The sequence below is a fragment of the Plecotus auritus genome (assembly GCF_963455305.1).
Source record: "Plecotus auritus genome assembly, chromosome: 7".
Taxonomy (NCBI): domain Eukaryota; kingdom Metazoa; phylum Chordata; class Mammalia; order Chiroptera; family Vespertilionidae; genus Plecotus; species Plecotus auritus.
This window is the reverse complement of record NC_137774.1, coordinates 24,216,152-24,238,596: the sequence shown is the minus strand read 5'-3', so window position 1 is coordinate 24,238,596 and position 22,445 is coordinate 24,216,152. Positions and strand designations below refer to the sequence as shown.

The 22,445-nt window shown below is 54.3% G+C and overlaps 2 protein-coding genes across 2 annotated transcripts in view; both read right to left on the bottom strand.

Moving 5' to 3' along the window:
• Positions 1-1,748, bottom strand: part of AATF (apoptosis antagonizing transcription factor) — a 92,036-nt gene extending 90,288 nt beyond the window's left edge. The window contains exons 1-2 of the mRNA XM_080677972.1: positions 1,507-1,748; positions 385-576 (exon numbers count right to left, since the gene is read on the bottom strand). Of these exons, the coding sequence (XP_080534098.1) occupies positions 385-576; positions 1,507-1,597 (283 nt within the window). The 5' untranslated portion in view covers positions 1,598-1,748. The remainder of the gene's footprint in view (positions 1-384; positions 577-1,506) is intronic.
• A 5,580-nt stretch (positions 1,749-7,328) lies between these two features.
• Positions 7,329-12,634, bottom strand: LHX1 (LIM homeobox 1). Its single transcript, XM_080678638.1, has 5 exons — positions 12,138-12,634; positions 10,035-10,261; positions 9,660-9,937; positions 8,153-8,318; positions 7,329-7,824 (listed from the first exon to the last, which is right to left on the bottom strand). Exons 1-5 carry the CDS (start codon positions 12,305-12,307, stop codon positions 7,445-7,447), a joined length of 1,221 nt encoding a protein of 406 aa, XP_080534764.1. The 5' UTR covers positions 12,308-12,634; the 3' UTR covers positions 7,329-7,444.
• Positions 12,635-22,445: the final 9,811 nt, after the last annotated feature.

Below are 22,445 nucleotides of genomic sequence, written 5' to 3'. Positions count from 1 at the left end.
CTGAAGGAAAATGATCAAAATCCCTGAATAGCACACTTATCAGAGACAATGCTTTTTCAATACACAGCCTCTTCAATGTCCAATATGCACTGCCTTTTTTCTTACTCCATTTTACAGTGAACTATTAAACATAAGGAGTGTAGCAACTTAATACCTTCAGGCTTTTGATTCCTTATGAAGTGGAAATTAAGTACCTCTAAGGCCCCTTCTAAAGCTAAATCAATGATCTCTCTTAAGATCATAGGTGGGGGTACATAGACTAGTCTTGCAAAATTCATTAAAAGGGGGAGGGGGAATCTTAATCCTAAAAAATTAGGGAAGAGAAAGAGTACCATGCAAAAAACAAACAAAACCCAAAAAAAACATGCAAATATATCCACTCACCAGAAGAACCTGATAGAGGATGCTCCCATTGGTCTTCCTTCCAAGCTTTTCTAGAGGTGGTCTTGCCAGAATACCTTTTGTCTGTGTCCAAAAGGGAGGCTGATGCCAGTTTTCTAATGTTACCCACAGCCAGGAAGTCACCTTCCCCATCTTCTCCTTCCTCAAACCTGTCAATCACTCTGGCAGCAGTGGCTGTGGGTGAGGGGAAAAGTAATCAGAATCTCCAACTTTAATGGTAACCCTGTCCAACCCTTTCAATTCATACTTGAATGTCCTCTACGAAATCCCTACCAACTTCCAGGAACAGGGAACTCATTACCTCCCAAGGTAGTCCTCTACCTTATTGCTGTTCCTGGACAGAAAGCCAACTCTGTATCTACTAAGTAGTATATATTTCTATGCCTTGGATCACATAAAACTAGGGTAATTCCTCTTCCATGTATGACAGTCACTCAAACATTGTTTGTCAGCCATCATCATGTTCTGTCCTCACTCCATCCTATCCCTCGGGGAGTTTTGGGTTTTTTGTTTTGTTTTTCGCTTACCCTGGCTAAATAGCCCCAGTTCCTTCAACTGATATTCCTAAAACGCAGTCCAGCACTCACATTTATCCTTCATTATTTTCCCTTCCTCACACTCTCTGACTCAAGTCTAAAGCAGGATTACTCCCAACTAGACCTTGAACCTGAGCGTACAGCACTGAGTCTCACTCATCAGCCCCTGAGCAAGTGTCTTGAGGCCTAAAGAGACTTAAGCAGCACCATGGAAATCTTCATCCTCCAAGTAAGTTCTTAGGGACAGGCAGGGTTTAAAAAACGGAGGAGACTTCCTCCTCCTCATTTCTAACACAATTCCTGTAAGAGCATCCTGAAAGTAACTCCCAACCTGCGACTAGACTCTGGTTCCCGGCGACAGCCTGGACCCAAGGTTACCAAGCCACAGTCCGCGGGACGCTCCGCCCACCCGAGCACCGAGACTACCGTAGGCAGCATGTCAGCAGCCCAGCCGTCCTCCGGGCAACCCTCCGGGGGTCGCGGGGGCAGTTTTTCTCCACACAGGAATAAGGAGGCGGCCCTCACACGCGGCCCGGGCCCGCACGTGGCCTTGCCCCAGTCACCTCACCCTCCTCCGGGTCGGCCTCTGGATCCGCCTCGCGTGGTCGCGGGTTCAACAGCTGTTCCAGCTGCAGCGCTAGGGGTTGCGACCCCGCCATGGTCACCAGGTCTCACTCCGCTCCGGGCCGCGCACGTGAACGTGCGGCCCTAGCTCGGGACGCTCTCTCCCCGCTGGGTCCTCCCTCGGGGAGACGTCTCCGAAAGCCAGTCAGGAACCGCGCGGAGCCCAGCGCCCAGCTCCCGGCGGGCAACTTCCGGGAGGGGGCGGGGCCTCGGCATCACTACTAGAATGAAGGCGGAAGCGCCCGCGAGACTGAAGGGATTGTCGCCAGCCGGCCGCGCGCGCGCGTGCGCGTTGAGGGGCGTGTTGGGAGGCGCGGGAACGCGCACGGGTGCGTGGCTGACGCCGACGCTCAGCAGGGATTGCGATGCGAGCCGTTGTCCCTTCGAATAAAATATTCCTCAAGATTTGTCCGAGATTTGCTTGGAAATAAAGTGTAGTGTAGCCGTGACCCGTAGTGGCTGATTTGGGAAGGAGGGAGTCTAGCGTAAGCGTCTCGAGCTTCAGGTGCGCTTTCGGGCACGCACAGACTGGGACTGAAAGCAGGTCTGGCATTTCTCCATTTGGAGGGGCCGGGTTTAAGACTTTGGCCCCGCAGCAGCCAGGATTTGGGAATCCTACATCAGAGGTGTGTGTGTGTAAGTGTACGGCAGACTGCTGGCATCTTTACTAATAGGGATAATTAGAAATCGCTATGGTTGTGCATAAATAAAGATCGATTATGCAGTTTCTCCAAGTAGCCTTGTCTAAACAGGGAAAAGAGGGTGGGGAGGGGCTTACTACTCTTCACACCCATCGCTATTGATATCTCTGCTGTTCAAAGATGAGGGCATACTCAGACCCTTGGGACTGATACTCAAATACAGAAAACCTCAAATCTACCATTAGACTCAGAATATAAAGACTTAATAGGATCAATTTAATTGCATTCAGGCACATGGAAAGATACAATCCTTTAATATTCTCTTTCCTCATCAAGCATTCCCTGACTGCCCGCTATGTGGCAGGCACTGCTAGAAGAGATGCAAAGATGAGTAAGTTAGAGTCTCTCCTTGGTGATCAGCCTAGAGGGGCAGACAAACTTGTAAATAGAGGCAACAATAAGAGATGAGTGTGCTTACAGAGCCGTCTACCCTTCCAGTATCTGTTTGAAGTCACTTGTAGAGAACAGAAAACCCCTAAACAGAAACTGCCTCCAGAAAACAGACGTTAAAGATGTCCCATGTCCTTCTTGGGTACAGCCCAGCCTAATTGCATCCCACAGCTGAACTTCCTAGGGAACCCTCAGCTCCCCAGTGTTTACTGAGGAACCCAAGGGAAGTAAGAATCCCTGACGTTCACAGTCTTCATATGCCTTCAAGATCAACGAGAGACCACCACTTTAGTGTGCCTTGTCATACATATGTCCCTTCCTGCGTGGCTGCATAGGGGAAGGAGACCCGTTTTAGGATTGATCTCCCCCACAAACATGGAAGGGAATGAATGCCAGGCTAGAACTGGAGCATCCTGGACAGGGGACTCAGGCAAAAAAACAAACAAACAGCAACAACAAACACACACACACACACACAACCAAACCCTGCTTTTTACTGCCTGCAAGAAAATTCAAGCTAGAAAATAGCTTTTTAAAAAAACAAACACAACATATCCCCTGGAATTGCAGTCTGGTGCCCCTCTCAGAGCAAAAGCATGCTGCTCAGGCTGTGACAAGGGGCCATTGCCCTGGGCTTCGAAGGACGAAAATGTTTCTCTCCGCCCATATTTAGGAAATTACCTCCCACAATCCTCTTCCCTTCCTATTTTGGACACATACTGCTTAGAAATCTGCCCTAGGGGTAAAGAAAAGTGAGAAAGGGGGAGGAAGGCAAGGCAGGTCAGAGACCACCTCTAAGCTGTCATGCCAACAGGACACAGCCACTCCTGTCTCATACATCCCCGGGCCCCCAAATGTTCCCCTGCTTTCTTACCCCATACTGAGGGCAGGGTAGGGAGAGGATTCCAGGAATGGAGAAAAGAGGGAGAATTCTAAAACTTAAGATGCAACTGAGAGAAACTGAGGCATGGGGCAGGAGAGCAACCTCCCATGCTTTCTTTGTCCCGCACCCTCTAGTTTCTTGAAAAGGAGAGAGGGGTTTCCTGGTGGGGGTGGGAAGGAGACGGAGGGTGGACTAAGGGAGGACATATTTCAAACTTCATTTCCTAGAAGAAATGCAAACCTCTGACTGCTCTAGAGATGAGAACAGATGAGATAAGCAGGGGGATGGGAACAAATGGGAGCACACTCCCAAAAGAACAGTCCTCTGCAGAGAAGGTCAGAGGGTCTCCCTCTGCTTGCTGCCTAAGGGCTGCAAAGTGGCAGACAGATGTAGGAATACCAGAGTATGGACAAGGGTGCCATTAGATACCACCCTGCCCCCCTGTCCCAATCAACGGCCTATCACATGACCAAGAGTTTGGGGACACCAGGTTCTTAACTGCCTCTCTTTTCTTTTCTGATACTATCCATCTCCAGGTCCCAGACCCTGCCAATGCCTGTCCTGGCTTTCCATGAACAGTCCTCCCCAACCTTGTCTCCCCTTAAAGTAGCCCCCCAGATTCCCACAGCCTCCCCCAGCCTGGAGAAGTTGGGTGGGTGAGTTTCACCTCTCTCCCCCAGGGCAGATGGCGACTCCACTGCTGGCACCCGGAGGGCAGGTGGCAAAAGGCACAAGCGGTGGCAGCTTTAAGATGGCTGCAGGGAGAAACCAGGCTGCCAGAGAGGAAACTGCCCTCTGAGGCGGGAGGGGACTGCCTCGGTGCTCCCCTCTGCCTGGCTGGCCCTGTCTTTCTCTGGGAGCTCCTGGCCCCACCGGAGTGGGGATGGTGAGGTGCTTTTCTGCACCTTAGCGCTAGAGGTGGGCAGCGAGGGTCTGATGGGAAGCACAGTTCCTGACATTTCTAGATTTCCTCTTCTCAGGCAGCTCCAAAATTGACTGCTAAGCTTTGCCACCTGTTCAGGTATTCGCTAGGGTTCAGGGGACAGCACCAAGGCGGAAAGACTGAGCTGCTGCCTCGGAGCGCCCAACTCTGAAACGATTCTTATCAAGCACCCGATTCCACAATAAAGCTGCTAAATAATTCAGTAGGCTTGATAGGAAAATGCAGCTTCCCAATGAGGTGCAGTTAAACGAACGTCTTTAAAGGGGGTGGCTATAATAAATAAGTTGGCTATGATTTAACACAAATAAACGCTAAATGGGGGGAAAACAAACCCACCCAGTGATTGCATACAAAGCAGATAAAGAAATGTACTGTGTGCAGAGGCTAAGGGTTTCAGAAGTCTCTCCTGTATTTTATAAATTTGGATTTCTACAAGGACACCATCAGATTCCTCCCTGATAGTCCTCCCCATTCGATAAGCCATCATATGGGTGCAGTGAAATATTGCTTATTTTAAAGCCTTCTTGTCAGGATACAGTTAGTTGTGTCTTAACAAAATATGGAAACAACACCAGAAATCACATGCCATTTAATGTAAAACCTTGATTTTAAAAACGGGGTGGGGGGAGTAAATAACCCAGTGTGAAATCTAGGTGACATGGAAAAGAAATCCTGGAACTCTAATAGGGTTTGATATTAACACACACACATGTATTTCATAGTAGATAAAATATTTAAATTCCTCCCACACTTAATGAAGGCTTGGAAGGGACTGAACTACTTTTCAGAACTAATGGGAAACTGCCAGTTGACATTTGATTTCTATATTGGTTATTTTTATTCATCTCTCAAAGAAATGTAATATGTATCTGTACCAGCAAAACAATTTTCCTTCTGGGGAACTTCAAATGTAACAAATACTATAAAACAACTGTTTCATATCATTTCTGTGAAAGGGATTAAAGTATTTCACTTTTAGCTGTACTGTACATTCGTTTTACATTATCTTTCAAACCACCAAATTAGAAAACAGGATTATCTATGGGAAATGAATTGAAACTGAAAAAGACCACCTCTAACTATATATTTGCAGCTTACATTCACAAGTCCAGTCTTGTTTGTGTGTGTGGGGGGAGGTGAGGAGGGGGGAGAATACATGTGATCTCATGCCTAATCACAGACTAGGGTCATTCATTTTGAGCCATGGATTTTATTTCTATTTCAAATTCTGTATTAACTTATCAGCAAATATCTCTTCAACTGTACCAGTTAAATCCACAGAATGCAAATCTGTAGTTAATAACAGCAGGAAGCCATGGAGAAAAGCTTGGCTGGCATTAGGAATGGGGTTCAACCACAGCCAAGGTGAAAACAGATAACTCAGTCCTGCCTCACTTCTAAGGGGTCATTGGGCTCCCCATCCTGCCTCCCTTCCAGATCTTACAACATCAAATAACACACCGATTATCTAAACATCAGATTTTCTATTTTTATTAAAAACTCACAAATTTATTCAACATGTTTTCTTTCATACAGTGAATGGTCTAATATGCACTGGAGGTCACACAAGCTTAGGTTTATCAGAACAATAAAAGACATATGAGAAATTTAATATATAAAGAAAAAAGTAGCAGCTGCTGACTGCATATTTGACCATAAAATTTAAATATTTTGGACTTTTATCTTAAAGACACAAAAATAAAACCTGTGTGGGTCTATATAAGTCATATTAACAATTCCATGAATGTTCAACAGGACTAAAAATTAGCAAAGATGTTTCTTTCTTAAACCTTGTAACACTTTTTTTTTAACACTTTCTCAGGTTGTGGTGCCAGGCACCTTTACAGTATTTGTGCTATAATTATTCTATTTGGCAAGTGTCTGAATATCGTGTTTTCTTTTTGCCTTGTGTAAACAACACCTTTTTACATACTAGCACAGTGAGCTGTGAGCCCTGCAAATCTGTCAGAACATCTACAGGAAAAGAAAAGGAACAATTTTGGTTGACTGCTCAAAACTTTTTGTTTTTGAACAAGAGGTTTCAAAACAGGATGTATTAGTAAAACACTGAACTCCTGAATTTAACATTATACGTAAACAGTTGACTGTTTTTAGTTCGTCTTTTTAAAAACTCTGTGTGTGTGTGTGTGTGTGTGTGTGTGTGTGTGTGTGTGACTGAAAGTAGAATACTTTTCTTGTACAGATGATGTTCAAGTCATTTTACTGAGAGGTCTGGCTGGAGACCATCCTATCCAGTGTGTCTGTGTGTATAGGTGTGTAGAGCTTTGTGAAGGTAGAAGAGTTGATAGTGAGGGCTTTACATTTAGAATTTTGCAATTTTGGCAAAAACAAAAAACAAAAAAACCCAGAGAGACAAAATATATATATATATATATATATATAGTCCCACCTGATGCACAGCAGGTCGACGTTTCTGAAGCTATAATAGTTTGTTGTCGCTGTTTGCTGAACTGAGACCAACACTATTGGGTTTCCCACAGCCAGAACCCTCTTGGCTGGCCTGGGAGCGCCCAAGGACGGCTCACCTCCGAAGCCCGGCTGTGGGCGCTGCCTCCCTCCTGGCGTCACCACTGAGCTGTGCGCCCGGCGGCCGCCCTGGTCATTCCTGTGCCGCCCACCGGCCAGACTTGGCACGCCCGCGGTGTCTGTCCACGGAGTCGGGTCCAGGTGGGAGGTGAGGAGAGGTCTGTGTTTCCCTTCGGAAGCCCAGTCCTGCACCTGGCCAGCCAGCTCGCGGATCCCAGTCCTACCTCCAGGCAGATTTAAATCCTATTTCATGTTTCCCTTTCCCATCCAGTCTTCCCCAGACGGAAAATGGTCCCCGAGGCTGGAGGAAGGTGGTGGTGGGGGGTGTGACTTGATTTTTATGATTTTTTTTCTATTTTTCTTAAATAAAAGTTCATTTCTGTACAACCACGAACTCCGCGGACCGTGCGAGACCCCGCTACCACACGGCCGCCTCGTTCATTTCGGGAGGGTGAGACAGGTGGTTCCCATAGCTCGCCCCGCCGTTGACAGACAGCGACGAGAAGGGCGGGCTTGGCCCGAAGACCTCGGCCGACATTGAGTGCAGAGGCCCGGGCAGGCTGGGCTCGGGACTGGGTGAGTCCCCAGGGGGATGCGCCAGGATGTCGGTGAACCGCTGCGCCTCGCTCGACGGGTGGTGGCCGGGCAGCGGGTGCTCCAAGCCGCCCAGGGGCGTCCCGGACGGCCCGGACGATGGCACGAAAGGTAGGTCCACTGGTGTCTGAGCCTGCGAGGACGGGGGACCTTGCGGGAAGAAGTCGTAGTTGCCTCCGGGCCCGTAGTACTCGCTCTGGTAATCTGCGGAGCAGCGGGGAGGAGGATGTCAGGGCGGGGTGGGATCAAGGGCAGGGAGGCACCCTAGCCAGCCGGCTGGGGGCTCCCTTCCAGGCTGGGAGCTGGGAGGAGGCTGGTGCACACACACGAGCTGCTCGCTAACTGCCCACCCGCCTCATTCAGGGTCAGGGATTCGGCCTTCGGTGTTACTACCTCCCCCATAATTTAGTTCCCAGCCTCCCCCCTCGCCCCTTTTATCTGCAGAACGAGAGAAGCGCCTGCGGCGCTGCCACCCGCTTCCAACGAAGCCAACCCCGGCCTGGCCGAGCCCTGCACGGGGCAGCGCACCCACCTCCGTAGAAGGAGAAGGGCCCGTTGGGGAGGAGCTCGCCCGGCTCCAGGCGGTCCACGAGTGGCCGCATTCGGCGCGGACTGCGAAAGAAGGCGTGGCGCCGGGCGCCCAGCGCGCTCAGCTGCTTCATCCTGCGTTCCTTGGAGCGTCGGTTCTGGAACCAGACCTGAAGCATACACGCCACGGGGTGAAGCCACAAAACCCCACTCCCCATTTCACCCACTCCCCATTTCAGGTTCGCCGCCGGGCCGGCCCCTCACCCTCCACAGCCTAGCTCTCAGAGCTCCGTGTGTGTATGCGCGTGTTGTGTATGGTGTTGGGGGTGGGGTCCTCTGAGTAGGGCAGCGCTGGAGCGGCCCCTGAGCCAACGGGGAACAGGATTCCCGCCTGGAGGACCTGGGCAAGCTGCCCTGCCCAACGTGAGGCAGTTGGAGTTGTTTCTAACAGTCACAATGTCATAGTTACAGCTTCTCGGGGGCTATGCACACATAGATACTCAACCTCCCCAAGCAGTGTCAGACACAATTTCCCTCCATGGTCCCTGGCAGCTCCCTCCCCCACAGGATAGCAGACAGAGAACTAAACAGCTTCCTGTTGACACTCAGTCTCGCAACGATAGTGACACCAAAACACACAATATCCTTTTCACACCCACACACAATCTTCCAGCGCCAAAGATACTTATCCACAGCAGCGCACTCAAAGTGACACAGACATGCAGCCTACCATTCACGTGTGTGGACTTTGGCACAACCTCCCAAGCGCTGCAGGGCCTCCCTCCGAGGCAGCTTGCATGCGTGTGCACACTCAGCCTCCCAGGCGCATCCACCCACACCTTGGAAGAGCAGCCAGGCACATGGACAAGACAACCAAACTTGGGCCAGAGACTCCACCCGAAGCACATGCAGTCTCAGGTCCTTACAACACCAGCACAGCTGCCCAGATGGCCACCTCCCCTCCCCATCCTACTTGGGACCATGAGGGAGGGCTGACTCCCAGAAGACTGACCACCTCACCTTCTAACCAGGATGTCCCACCTCTCTCCGGAGGGAAAGTCTCTGCTCTGGGACTTGTCTAACTAGGGCAAGAGACCCACAAAGTTGGGGCTAGGGATGCAGAGGGAGATCTCCTTGTGCAGAAGTCAGAGGAATCATTAAGTTCCACATGCACAGTGACCTCTGGGCTCCTTCGGAACAGGGGTAGGTGGTGCAGAAAAAAAAGCGCCCCAACTCTTACTGGGTGTCCCACAATGTCCCTTCCTCCAACCTCCTGCGGAGCTCCCTTTCCCTCCCCCCTCCGCCACCACTCTCACCAGGAAGAGGAGGAGACCTAGGGGTTTCCAGTCGTTCTAAACATTGGGCAGAACTTCTAATGTCCAAAGGGGTAAGGGTGTGGTGTGTCTGGGCTTCTCCTCACCCCAAGGCCAGCCTCTCCGCGAACTTGCTCAGCTCCTGCAAGCTGCCCTGGAGGAGTCCAGTGGGTCTGGGGGAACTGAGTGGACCCTGACCTGAATGACACGCATGTTGAGGCCCGTCTCCTGAGCCAGCTGCTCCCGGATATGGCGCGTGGGCTTTGGCGTCGCGGCAAAGGCAGCCTTCAGCGTCTCCAGCTGCTTGGCTTTAATGGTGGTGCGTGGCCCCCGCCGCTTGGCGCCCAGGTTCTGGTCATCATTCTCATTGCTGCCCCCTTCCTTGTCCGATACGTTGGCGCTCTCCGAGTCCTTGGCGTCGTCCTGCGACGGGTCTTGGGAGTCCGGAGACAAACTGGGGTCACTGCCCGTGGTGGCTGGAGAGAAGGAAGGGACAGGTGTGAGCAGCGGCCTTGGCCGACCTTCCTCTCCCAGAACCTTCCCGCCCCGGTGAGCGGGCAATAGGGGCCTCACCCGAGTGGAGGCTGTTCTCTTTGGCGACACTGCTGTTGCTTAGGTAATCCTCTTTGCAGACGAACTTGTTCTCGTCGATGATGTAGAGCTCCTCGCCGGTGGAGAGCTGCTTGTTACACATCATGCAGGTGAAGCAGTTCAGGTGAAACACTTTGCTCCGCGCTCTCCGCACCAGGTCGCTAGGGGAGATGCCCTGCGCGCAGCCCGCGCATTTTGTACCGAAACACCTGCAAGGGGGAACGGGGGAAGGGGCAGAGAACACAGAGGCAGGGGAAAAGACAGGGAGAAATAAATAAGCAGAAAATGGAGGAAGGCGAAAAGGAAGGGGAAATGAAGAAAGGGAGAGAGAAAGAGAGCGAGCGAGCAAAAAAGTAAGAAAGGCAGAATGCAGATCAAGTAGGCAGGAAGAGAGCGCGGGCACCAGGAAAAGTCGGGGCGGAGATACATTTGGTTAGCGTGAGAGAGCGCGGCGCCCAAACTGCCCCCACTCCTAGCCTCACGCCCAATGTTGTCCCCGAGGAAAAAAGCGCTGCCCGAGAGAGAAGGCGGCAAGGCGGAGAAGGGAAGGGGGAGAGGCACTTATTTTCCGATTAGATTCAGAAAACAGTCAAATTCTAATTAGAGCGCCTTATAAACGCCTCCCCAGCGCCGCTTTTCTCTTCTCGCGCCCTTTCTCCTTCACCGCCAAAGGACCCGCGCACTGGCGGGGGGCGGGTGGAGGGGTTGGCGAGGTCCAGTCCCGCTGCAGGTGAACAAACAGCCTGGGAGAGCCCAGACGGCCGCAGCTGGACCGCCGCCACGTTCAAGCCCAAAGACAGGCAGGTTGGCGCAAGAGAGAGCCGAGGCTTGGCTTTAGACACCGGGACGCGCTTTGCGGGAGGGCCAGGCCTCTGGGGCCCCCTGGCACGGTTCGCAGCTCCCCGGCTGGGTTCCAGCCAGCACCAGGGAAAAAGGGTATGGCCTGCCGAGGCTCAGAGGTTCAGCCTGGGCTTCTCCTGGCAATACTGTACCTGCCTGCACAGCGCTTTGCCCCACAGTCTCCTTTAACCAGAGCCTCGCGTCCTGGGGTGACATTGGGGACAGGTGGCTTTGAACTCCCACTCCCCCCCTCCCAGTTTGATCTGTCACGACAGACTCCGAAGAAAAGAGAGACTAAGCCCAGTAAACGGAGATTTCAAGCACCGCGCCGGAAATTACAAATCGCGTTTGCTCCAGTTCTCTGTTGACTTGTGTGTTTGTGTGGATTTGGTGACCGAAATAGTGAATTTAAGAGAATACAATTAAAACGCTAAATGGAGGGGTGTCGGGAGAACTCGTGGCTTTTCCCCGAGGTTTCCGCAAGGAGGTGGCGGGGTGATGGGCAGTGCTTGGGAGAGCTCAGAGTGGATTCCCCGCCCCAGAGCCAAAGTCCGCGTAGGGCGGAGGCCAAACCTCCCGCCATCCCCAGGCAGCGGGGGGAAGCAGGAGGAAAGATCTTCTTGGAGGCTGCAGCCTCTGGGCATTTCACAGTGACGGAGAGGCAGTTTGCCTAGGCCAGCGCTGGGAGGCTAGTTGGAGTTTAGGGAACGCCCGGGAAGTGTAGGATAGGGGGGCGATTTCCTGCCGCTGCCTAGGCAAGCGGCTGTGACACCCCATGCAAAAAGCTCCGCGGTTCCCGCCAAGACCTCTTGGAGACCTTTAGCCGCGGCACGGAGCTAGACGGGGCTTCAAAGCTCAGCCTGGAGGGCAAGCAACCCAGGAGGCCGGGAGAACGCAGCTGCTGGAGAGCTCCGCGCACTGGGAAAGAGAGCAGCCAGGGCTACAACGCCTGAGGCCGCGCTGTCTTCCTCCAAGCTTGGAGGGGCTTCTGGGCCGAGGCGGGCTCAGACCCTTTTTTCCTAGGCACGTGCAGCTAAGCCGCGACCCACAATTTCCAGGATGCAAGCAGGGACGCGTCCTGGGAGCCCAGCGCGCCAGCTGGCCAAGAGGCGGGCGCCTGCGGGACTTGGCTGCCCTCTCAAAAGGCAGTCCCTAACGCAACCACGCTGACCTCTGATCCGTGGCTGGCCCCGAAGGGCCCGCGGGAAGAAGGGAGCGGTAGAGGCCCGCGAGGGAAGTACTCACCGGAAGAAGTCGTTCTTGCAGTAGAGCTTGCCTTCCCGGGAGAAGCACTTCTCGGTCAGGTTGCATTTACATTCACAGCACTGGACGCACTTGACGTGCCAGGCCCTGTCCAGCACGTTCAAGAGGAAGCGGTCCAGGATGGGCCTTTTGCAGCCGGCACAGTGCACCATGGTCTTTGGTTTAGTCGGGTGAGGCCCGGAGAGAGAAGAGCAGGTAGAGCAGAGGGGTTGACTCTCGAATACGACCGCAATGAGCTCCCCAACCCTTCCAAAGAGAGGAGACACACACGGCGGTGCAAACCAAAATCCGCACCAAGAAATCAAGAGGGAGAAACGAGGCAAACTGGGCGCCTCGGTGGTGTGCAGCCCGGGCGTCCCAAGGCCCCAGGGAACAGCAGCGCCACCACAGCTCCTGGGGTGAGGAAAAGAGTCTCCGGCGGGTGCGAAAGCGACTCTTCTGCCCAGAACCCGCGGAGGAGTGAAGGTCACCGAGACGGTGAGGGTAACGGAATTAAATAAATAAAACGGGGACGCTGAAGGAAGAGGACGACGCGACGAGCTATTTGCAGGGAAAGCGCCGCCGAGTTCTCACGGGCTTGAGGTAGAGCTGTCAGAAGTCAAAGTGCATCTGCTTTTGTCGGAGTATGAGGGCGGGTTGTATGTGTGCCCGGCTGCCTGCCACCGGGATTTCCCCTCGTCTTTTTATAAAAGAAAAGAACAAAATGAGTAGAGAAGCTTTGGATCCTAAACTGCAGGCATCGCACAGCGGGGTCGGGACGTGCTGGGCGCCCAGGGTGGGCCGGGGGAGGGGGCGGGGGCAGACCGAAGGAGGAGGAGAGGAGGGGAGGGCGGGAGGAAGATCTCGTAGTTGACTGTTGTTGCTTAGGTTTCTCCCCTTTTGGAGAAGTGTTTGTGTCAATCGAGAAAGGAGGGGGACAACTCCGGGAGGACGCAGCCGGGCGCGCTCGCTAGCTTCCCACCGCCCCAGCCCCGTCACCTCGGCCCAGGGCCTGCCTGGCGGCCTCCGCGTTCTCGGGACCGCCCTCCCAGCGCCTGGACTCCGTCGGGAGGTGATTCGGGCTGGCTCCTCACCGCGCCTGGCGGTGCATCGTGGCTCCAGTCACAATTCGCGGCCGTCTGGGCGCGCAGCCCCGCATCGCTGGCCCACGCTCCGGCTGCAGGCGTCCAACCCCGCAGTCGCTCGACTTTTTCTTTTTCTTGTCCCCTCTTTTTTCGTTGTGGTGGCAAATCTGGGTTTCCTTTCTAGCCTCTTTCTTTCCTATTTTTTTTTTTTCTTTTGCAGCGGGAGGAGTCGGGAAGAGGGGGAGTAGCTTAGAGCGCTTTTTAAAACGTCCTGGTGCAGCGGCTACAGTTCTGCGCGGCCGGAACAGCTCGGCACCGGCCGCCGCTGTCGTCGCCCGGGCCGCGGTTCGTTGCTGGCTCTCCCTGGACAAGCGTCCCTCTGTCCCTGGTCTCCTGGCTCAGTCCGCCGCCCCGGCGCGTCTCTCCCCAGCTCCGGCGGCTCGGTCACTGCTCCTGGCTGTTGGTTGAGCTCTAGAAGCCCCCTCGCCTTAATGCAGCGCCCGCCGACGTCACCGCGGCCTGCGACCAATCAGCAGCTCGCGGTCCCTCTGTAAACCATTCTGCATCCCCAGGCCGGAGAGAGTGCGGGGGAGACCGCGTTTAGAGGATCAGTGGCGGCCTCATCGGCGGCTCGGCGCGGTGAGCGCGGCGGGCTGCAAGGTGCCCCGGCCCCCTCCTGCTCCGGTAAGGCCTCGGTTTCGGTGGGAACGCGGGAGTAGGTCAGGCGGAACAGTTCTGCTGGAGGGTGGACGTATTCCAAGATCAAACCTGGTTGAAGACAGGAGTGCAACTGGGTCTGGGAGCCCCGGCGGCCCTAAGTTAATTCATTGAGTGCTGGCTTCCCCCCCCCCCCCTTTCTTCTTGCAATCTTGGCCTAGGAGTTTGGCCCGAGCACCTTGCGCGTCTTTGGGGGAGTGGTGAAGGGAGGGCCCTTGGCAGCAGAATTTCCCTCCTCCGGTCCTTCCTCCTGTCCCCCCTCCCCCAATCCATCCAAAGTCCACAGGGTCCCGGTCGCTGGGAGATCTAGGTGTCTGTTTCCCGCGGCGCGGTCTTGTAAAGTTGATTCCGGCGGTTTCCTGATGGGGGCGGGGGAGACCGGAGGCGCGGCGCCCGGGAGGGGACAGGAGTGGGTGGGGAAACGCCTTGGGTGAAGAGTTGCAACCCGGACAAGTTGTTGTGAGAAAACTGTGATCCGGAGACACCTTTTACACATAAAAACAAGCGACGAGGCGGGAAACCGCAGGGCTACAGGGGCGTGTGGGGGTGGGGGTGGGGGTGTCGGTGGGAAGGCAGCCGTGGATTGGGGTGTGCAGCGCACGGGCAGGGTAAGCCTAGCTACCCGCCCTCCCCTTTTCCAGGCCTCGGGCTGGCCTCAACTTTCCCAGACATCCGCCGACAGTGCACACCCTCCGGTGTTCACTCTCAGGGAGCCCCAATACCTCACCAATTCCCGCTCAGAGTATAAACTCGAGACCACTGTCCACGGGGGCGGATTATCGCGGACATGGGGGTCGCTTCGGGGTCCTGAAAGCCTTAGCCTCGAAGAGTCAGTCTGGCTCCCTGGCCCACACCAGTCAAATACCAAATTCCGTTTCCACGCACCGTTTCTATGCAGTAACTGGGATTTCTCCCCAAGTGAAATTTGAAGGCGACAAAGCTAGGCAGTCCTGCTGTTTTGCTCCCCGTTTTGTTTTTTGTTTTTCTTCCGGAGAAGGGGTCCTAGGGAAGAGTATCCGGCCCTAGCGTGGGAGAAAGTAAGGACAGGCAGTCAGCCCGGTCCAGCCGGTATTTGGGGACTAGCCTTTCTACCCCACTCGCGGTGCAGGGTCAGACATCCCACACTAGGTCCGGGGCTCACGAGGAGGAAATGAGCCCTGAACCCCACCTGCACTGAGCCTGCGGGGGGGGGGGGGGCAGGGAATCTAGCCCTTTGCAAACAGAATACCCTCTTCCGGCGAACCGGCAAACTGCTGCAGCGAATGTGGTTTGAGCCTCAGTGGGATTGGGATTTTAGAGTTCTATCAACGCCCCTTGTCTGCCTCCACGTCTCCGCCCGCACCACCCACAACCCCGGGGCCTGCGGACTGCCCCCGCCTTGCCGCCAGCCACCTTTTCGTCGGAAGCCCAGCCCCGCCGCGCACCTCTGGCGCTCCGCCCACACTGACCTCTAGGTGCGCAGCCCCTAACGCCTTCGCCGCACCCCCTTCACACACACACACACACACCTGTAAGGGTTCGGGCTCCTTACTGCGGGGAGGGCGGTGTTGAAGTTGGTTATCTCGGGCTGAGAGCGTGACCGGGGATGGGAGGCCGTTTTCCAACCCAGCCAGCGGGCTTCGGAGGCTTAGACGTGGCTTTGTGCTCCCCCTGCGGACCGACACTTCAAGAGGAACACGCCGACCCGTACCCGGTACTCCAGGACCCAGGAGACACTAGAGAGGCGCGGCGCGGGATCCTCGCCGCCTCCTGCGGGGCCCGAGGCGCCTCCCCAGCCCGCTGTGCAGGGTTGGTCGCGGGGAGGGGCTGGTCCAGTCCCGCGGTCCCCACGCTCCTCCCTCCCCCAGCTGTCTGGGTTCTCGCCGCTAGCTCCCAGGACCCAACCGCCCCTTTCTGGGATCTATAGCGGACCTGGTCCCAGCGGCTCGCCACCGCCCCCACCCCAGCTGGGCTTCTTCTTATGCAAAGCAGACGGGCCACGGGGGTTGGGGAGGGCGGTCGGCGGGGGACCTGTGAGGTGACAGCTGGACCCGGCTGCGGGCCCCTCCTGAACCCCACACCCGCCGCCGCTTCCGTTCGGGTGGGCAGGAGGAGGTTGCTGCACCCATCTGGGGGTTCAGGGAACCCTCCCTGTGGGGGGACCAGCGTGGCAGAGGAGCGGAGGGTGAGGACAGGATGCGGGCTCTGGGACAGTGGCCTCTGCTTGTCTGTGTCCAGATGGCTAGTAAACAGGGCCGCGGGAACCAACCCAAGCGTCTACCAGGAGGTCAGGGCGCGCCACTCCAGGCGCGCCTCCTGGCTCTGGATTCTAGGTTTAAAGTCCAGATTTAACGCCTCCAGGGGGACAGCACACCAGATTGATGTTTTCTTCGTTTCCACTGAGTTTTTATTTTAAAATGTAATTGGGCACAGAGACATGGAGAGGAAACTGACCGAGCTTTAATTCTCCGAAGCCGCTCAGCTCAGCATTTAAACCAACGGCTGCTCTGCGAAGAGCAACAACCTTCCCTCTACGCACACCCACACCTACCCAGGTCCCGTAAACTCTGGACTGGGCGCCCCAGACACTCTTGGGGAGGGCCCAGAAGCCGGTTTTCACAGGATGGGCTTTTCTTCTGAGCAAAGCGCCCGGAGGGTCAGCCCAGGAGGGATCCAGGGCAACGGGACGGTCTGCGTTCTGCCAGCCCTCCCGACCGCTCTGCGATTTGGGGGGGGGGAAGGAAGGGGCCTGAACAAACCCTATCCTACACCCCCTTTCTCACCGCTGCCTTCTTAGTTCCGAGCCTCACTTCGCTTCCCTCCCCCCACGTTCTCGAGTGGCTCCTGAGGCCCAGGACCCGAGTCTGCTCCGCTGTTAATCTCCCAAGAGCGGCCACCGTCGATGCCTGCGTCCCTCCTCGCCCTCAGCGCTCCTATCCAGCCACGACCCCCTGGAACGGGCGGCGAGGCCCGGGGCCAGGAAGAGGGAGGAGGAGAGAGCCCTGGACGCTGCCCATCCCGGAGGCCACGCCAACTGCACGGACCGGTGAGGACGCCCGGATGCCACGCAGGAAACTGGCCCGAGCCTCTCGCATCGGATCCGACGCTCCCCATCCCTCCTTTTCCTCTCTCAGCTGCTCCTGCCTCAGGTTGCCTTCATCGTACTCCATCACGCCGTCCTGGAAATGACCTACTGTGTGCAGCACTTTCTAGGTCCCCTGGCCCACACAGTGAGAGCGGGGTCGGTATCACCTCCTCCCCCGCCCCCAGGAAGAAACCCAAGTTAGGCGGTTTGCTCGAGATGCGTCAGTCGGGGCGTGACGGAAGGAGAGAAGTTTGGGGGGCTTGTCACCTTGCCCCACTACGTACTTGGCCTCGGCTAGGTTTTCCCAAGCGAAGGCTTGGGGGAGGTGTGGGGGGGGGTACCCAGAGGCCAGGAAAGGGCAGCATCCGGCGGGGTTTCACAGTGAGCGCTCGGCTGCGTAAACCAGCCCGGCTTCCCACGAGGCTGGCGAGCTCCTGGGCGCGGAGAGCGGAGCGAGGTCGAGCGAGCGCGGCGATCTCTGATGCGAGTCAGCGCTGCGGAGCCGACCCGGGCGGCTGTCTCCGAAGGGAGGGGCTGGAGGAGGCAGGAGCGAGGGGAGAGGCCTGGGGAAAGAGAATGAGGGCGGAAAACCGGAGAAAAGAGAGGAATGCGGAAGAGTAAGCCGCGATAAAAGGCGTGCTGAGGAAATGCATGGAGGAGTGGAGGGAAAGAAAGGGGAAAGACACTCAGCAACAACAACCAAAATTTTTTTTTTAAAAAAGGCGGCGGGGACAGGCGCCGAGCCCATGCCCATCACCCTACAGGCGGCGAGGGGCGGCCTGCGGGACTCGGGGACTAGGGGGACTCGGCGGGGGTGTGACAGGCGCGCTCTTAGGCGGGAGAAGAGGAGGCGGTGTGTTCGGTGGGAGACTCAGCGCCCGTGGAAAAGCGTGTGAGCGGCTCTGGGCAGGAATCCAACAAATAAATAAAACGTCTAAGACGGCGTGACAACAATGTGTATTTGGGTGCGTGCCCGTGTTCCCCTGTCTGAACACACACACCCCGTAAGGAAGACAAACGGGGCTCGTGCCTCCGAGTAATTAATCCTCCCACTAATTGACTCTCTCCCCTTACCTAATGGCGGTGGTCATTGCCGAGATCTGGAGAGATATCAAGTGGAAAGAGACCCCCAAAGCTAACTACCTTTGGGAATGGGATTGAATTCTTCCTGGACTTGGCTGCTCTAAGCCCCCCTCCCCTCTTTTGAGGGGGGTGGGCAGAGTTCAATAGATGGTGCTGCTTCACCAGCCCCTCCATGTTTGCATTAATAAAAATCTCCTCCGATTAGGGGTGACCAGGAGCCCTCCACACACACAGAGGCCCTTCATCAATCTCAGAGGCTGAGAGCCACCCACTGCCCCTCTGCTGGACATTTCCTACCTCCGGGGCAACACCAAATCTCCCCCTCCCCTAGGGCTCCCCACCCCTCCCCCTCCCCTACGGATCCCCGACCCCCAGCCCAGACCCTGCTCCCCTTCTTTCAGTCACTGTTTTCCCAGGACCTGAGGTGTGTCCTGCAGCCCTGGCTGGGAGTGGGGGAGGTTTTGAATGGTAGATAGAGGGCTGCGAGAGGGATGAGGTCAGGGCAAGGATGGGAAGAGTCTTCTGGGACAAACCCACCCAAACAGGAGTGGAGAGACAGGGAAGCACAGTGAAGAGGATGCACACCTGGCAAGGGTGAGGCCCCCGGGGACAGGAGAGAAAAGAGGTCACACATGTGCTGTGGGGGAGGGCAGGAAGGTGACCATGTTTCTGTGATTGTGTGACTTAGGGAGACAGTTCTCTCTGTGTGACCCTGGGGAGGGGCTCCTCTTATTCCCCCCACAGCACTCTCAGTTTTCAGGACGGGAACAAGAGGCAGGAGAATGTTGGACTTGGCGGGAAGGGGCCCAAGGCCTGCGGGCTGTCTATGATGCAGTTTTGAGGCTTTGGGTTTGGGAGGTGAATTTTAACTTTCACCCCTTGGAGATGGCAGGTTTGCCCTGTTGGCCTCCTCAGAGACTAAAGAAGTAATTGTTGAGGTCCATAAGCCAGCCAGCCTAGAGGGAGAGAGGAAGGAGAGGGAAAGGGCAGCTCCCCAGGAAAAAAAAAAAAAAAAAAAATCCACCCCCCACCCCACTAAACACATTCTTAATTGTCCCTTGGGAACATTTATATATTTGACCAAAGCAAATCCCTGAGCATTAACAGCAAAATTCGTCATAGGGGCTGGCAGTCCAGAGAGAGTTGGGGTCTAGAGAAGGGGGAGGTGGGGAGATGGCGGGCATGCGTGAGAAGGTGAGAAACTTGGCTCTTCTCTCCCTGTCTGTCATGCTTTAGAAAGAAAGTGAGCAGGAGGAATAAAGTTCCAGAGGATAGAAAGAGAAGGGCATATAAAAGGCAAATCCAAACCAGAAAGGAAAGAACGTGAAGAAGAAAAAAAAGGCGGGGAAGGGGGAAAGAGAGGATAATAAAAAAGGGTGAAGGCGGCCCCAGGAGGCTGGGCCTTGTCCCAAACCATCCGTCTTCATTGTCTCTGTGTGTGCAAAGGCAACTCCGGCATAAGGAAAAGCCACTATTGGAGCCGCGGCTTTATTTTATATCCTATACATCAGGAGGGAGGCAAAGCTTTATTTTCGCCAAGAGACAGATATTTTATTTCTCTCTTACGGTTTTATGTGTGAGAGATGTCAGGTTGCCACAATGGATGGCTAATGCATAGGCAAGAGGAAGCCGTGTTGGCATGCTGTGTGTCATGGGGTCTTGGGGAGGGGGTGAGTGGGTCTGGGATTTAGGGCTGATGGGACACTCTGGGGGATTTCTGCTAAAACATCTCTCTTCATAAATCCAGAAGCATGGTCAGCTCAACAGGGAGAAGAAGGAGTTTTAGAGGGAAAAGAGTTGGGCTTAGTAATAAACGAACACACAAAGGAACCGCTTACCTTCCAACAGGCTCGGGCAACCGGGGCAAGGCGGCCCTGTGGAAATGCAGAGACCCGTGTCCAAATACACACTCACCATTCACAGGGAAGTATTTGTTCTACAGAATACAATGTCATTTAACTTCCTATCCCCGTTTTATAATTTTCCGCCTTCCCCTTCCCCATCAGAAATCTTTTTTCACCTCCTCCTAGCCTTGGGGTGGGGGGAAGAGCTATTAATTTGCAAATCATCTGATCTGTGAAAGGATCAAGATGCCTGTTTTTCACCGTTAAATCCAATGTCTTGAGCGGACACACACATGCACACATGAGCCCATCATGCTGTGAATCCTGATGGGGGTTAGGTGCCAGATTTGAATCCAAGAAAAGTATGCTTTCTCCTTCAGGGCCTGTGCCCAAATTAAGCCTTAGATCTCAAACTACATAATGCTCATATTTTTAAACCTGGAGAGAAGGGGGAGATGAGGTGACAAAGAGACAGAGAGAGGGAGGCGAGGGAAGTGTGTTAATTAACATGTTCCATTTAGGACTTAGACTAGTATCCCCTACTCCCAACCTCCCACCTGCCAAATAATTTCTTACAAGAATTACCTTTATTCGTTCTAATGTCCTATTTTTAATTTTTTGATTTCTTGGCTTATATCTCCACTGTGGAGCAAAAAGATGACCATGCTCTTTCCCTCTTTTCGGAGTATCAGAGGCGACACAGAGTCTCTAGACAATAGGGACCTGGCCACACTGTCCTTAGCTGTGGCCTTTGGAGAAGACATTTACCCTTCCTGGGCCTCAGTTTCCCCCTGTGTAACACATGGGGATGGGTCTAAATAGTTGCTTAGTTCCCTTCCAGCTCCAAACTCCTCTGACCGAAGGAGATAATGTGTGAAAACACTTTGTGAACGCTAAAGCTGGACGAATGGGGGATTATTATTACGATTCTAATCAATCCTCTTTTCTCCACATGGATCTTGGCTGTTTAGCGCCAGCAAACAGGCTAAAGAGGGCCAAAAGCGAGAAAGCTTAGCGGAGATGGAAAAGCTCCGTGGCGTGGACATAAAAAAACCCTGCATCTCCAGAAACATTCTGTCTCTGTGTGGCCCCCAGGCCTAGTGGGAAGGGGTGGGGAAGAGGAGGAGGCCCAACGTGGTCTGATGCATTTCAGTCTACATGGAGGCACAAAGTGCATTTCTTCCAAAGCATCACTTGTCTCCAAGTGACTGACAGAGGAACCTGATGTGAAGGAGATTTGCAATTGTGTGTGTTTTTTTTTTCCAGAAAGAGGAAAAAAACAAGGTGTAGCTGATTAGTAAGTTAATTATTTCAGTACCCCAAGGGTTCCAGTACGGTGGTAAGTTGTCCAGTCCTGGTGTAATTTCACAGTCCGTGCATTTCCCTGTGAGCACCTGGGGTGCCGGGTCTGTCTATCTCCATCCACCTGCCTTATGTCTTCCTGACACACCTGGGGAGATGAGTAGGGGCTGGGGTGATAGATAGTACAGTGTATGTATTTGGCCTAGGCTGCGGGGGGCGGGGTGGGGCGTGGGCAGACAGAGAACAGAATGGAGAAAGCCTCTACCTCTACTGAGTGTTAATTATCTGCCCTTTCTTCTTTTAAAAAATAAATATTAATGAGGCGGGTTATCGGAAAGTGGAGCTGTTGTGAGGTTATTTCCCAGACTTAGCACAGACAGAAACTGGGTTTGAGTGGCCTTCTGGCCTCTCACCTCCTCCTAGCCCCGGCTGGCTCTCCAATGCTCTATTTGCTTTCCCAACTCTGGCCACCACTTGGTCGGCTGTGACCTCCTCCAATCTGATTTCAAGATCTGATTTCCCCTTGGGGCAGAGGAGGGAGGATTGTGTGGTCAAACGGACACCTCCCTCAGAGAGATAAGTTGGGGATGTGAACATTAGCCTCAGAATTAGCAGCTTTTGCTGCTCTCTGCTCTTGTGGCTGGTAGGGCTGGCTCCCTGCTGCTCTTCCTGAGGTGGACAAGGGAGGGCTCGGCAGTTTACTTAAGAGTGGTCCCATCTGCTCGGCCTGGCCTTTCATAAGGGGAGGGATTTATGCAGTGTCCTTGTGCACAGACCTGGGATTTGCCTGAAAACCTTGGGCCTCTGAGAATATTACCGAACGCTAAAATGTTCAGCCACGGAGATGATTCATGATTTATCTGCAAGGACAGGGTGCGTGTGTGTGTGTGTGTGTAAGTGTGTGTGTGTGTGTGTGTGTGTGTGTGTGTGTGTGTTGGGAAGAGGCACATTGATGGGTACTTGTGACCGTTCTTACTTCTAATCCAAACATTAGGAATTTTTTTTTCTACATTCACGCAGGAGACAGTGCATGGCACCAAGCTCTGGAGAGCCAACGACCTGACTGGAGCACCATGAAGACGATGCCATGCTTTTTGGTGCAGGTTGGCTGGTATCCCTGCTGTTGGAGAGGGGCCAGGGGCTGTCTGGAAAGATGACTCTGATGACTGCAGAACCTATAAAAATTGCAGGTGGCAAAGGATTTGGGGAGTGGGGT

What these genes read in the sequence shown, in the direction of transcription:
- LHX1 (XM_080678638.1), bottom strand. Translation starts at nt 12,307, where the DNA reads ATGGTGCACTGTGCCGGCTGCAAAAGGCCCATCCTGGACCGCTTCCTC. An exon ending in TGCAAGAACGACTTCTTCCG is followed by an intron (nt 10,262 to 12,137) that starts GTGAGTACTTCC and finishes TCCCCCTTGCAG; the next exon opens with GTGTTTCGGTACAAAATGCG. An exon ending in GCCCTTCTCCTTCTACGGAG is followed by an intron (nt 7,825 to 8,152) that starts GTGGGTGCGCTG and finishes GCTGCTCCGCAG; the next exon opens with ATTACCAGAGCGAGTACTAC.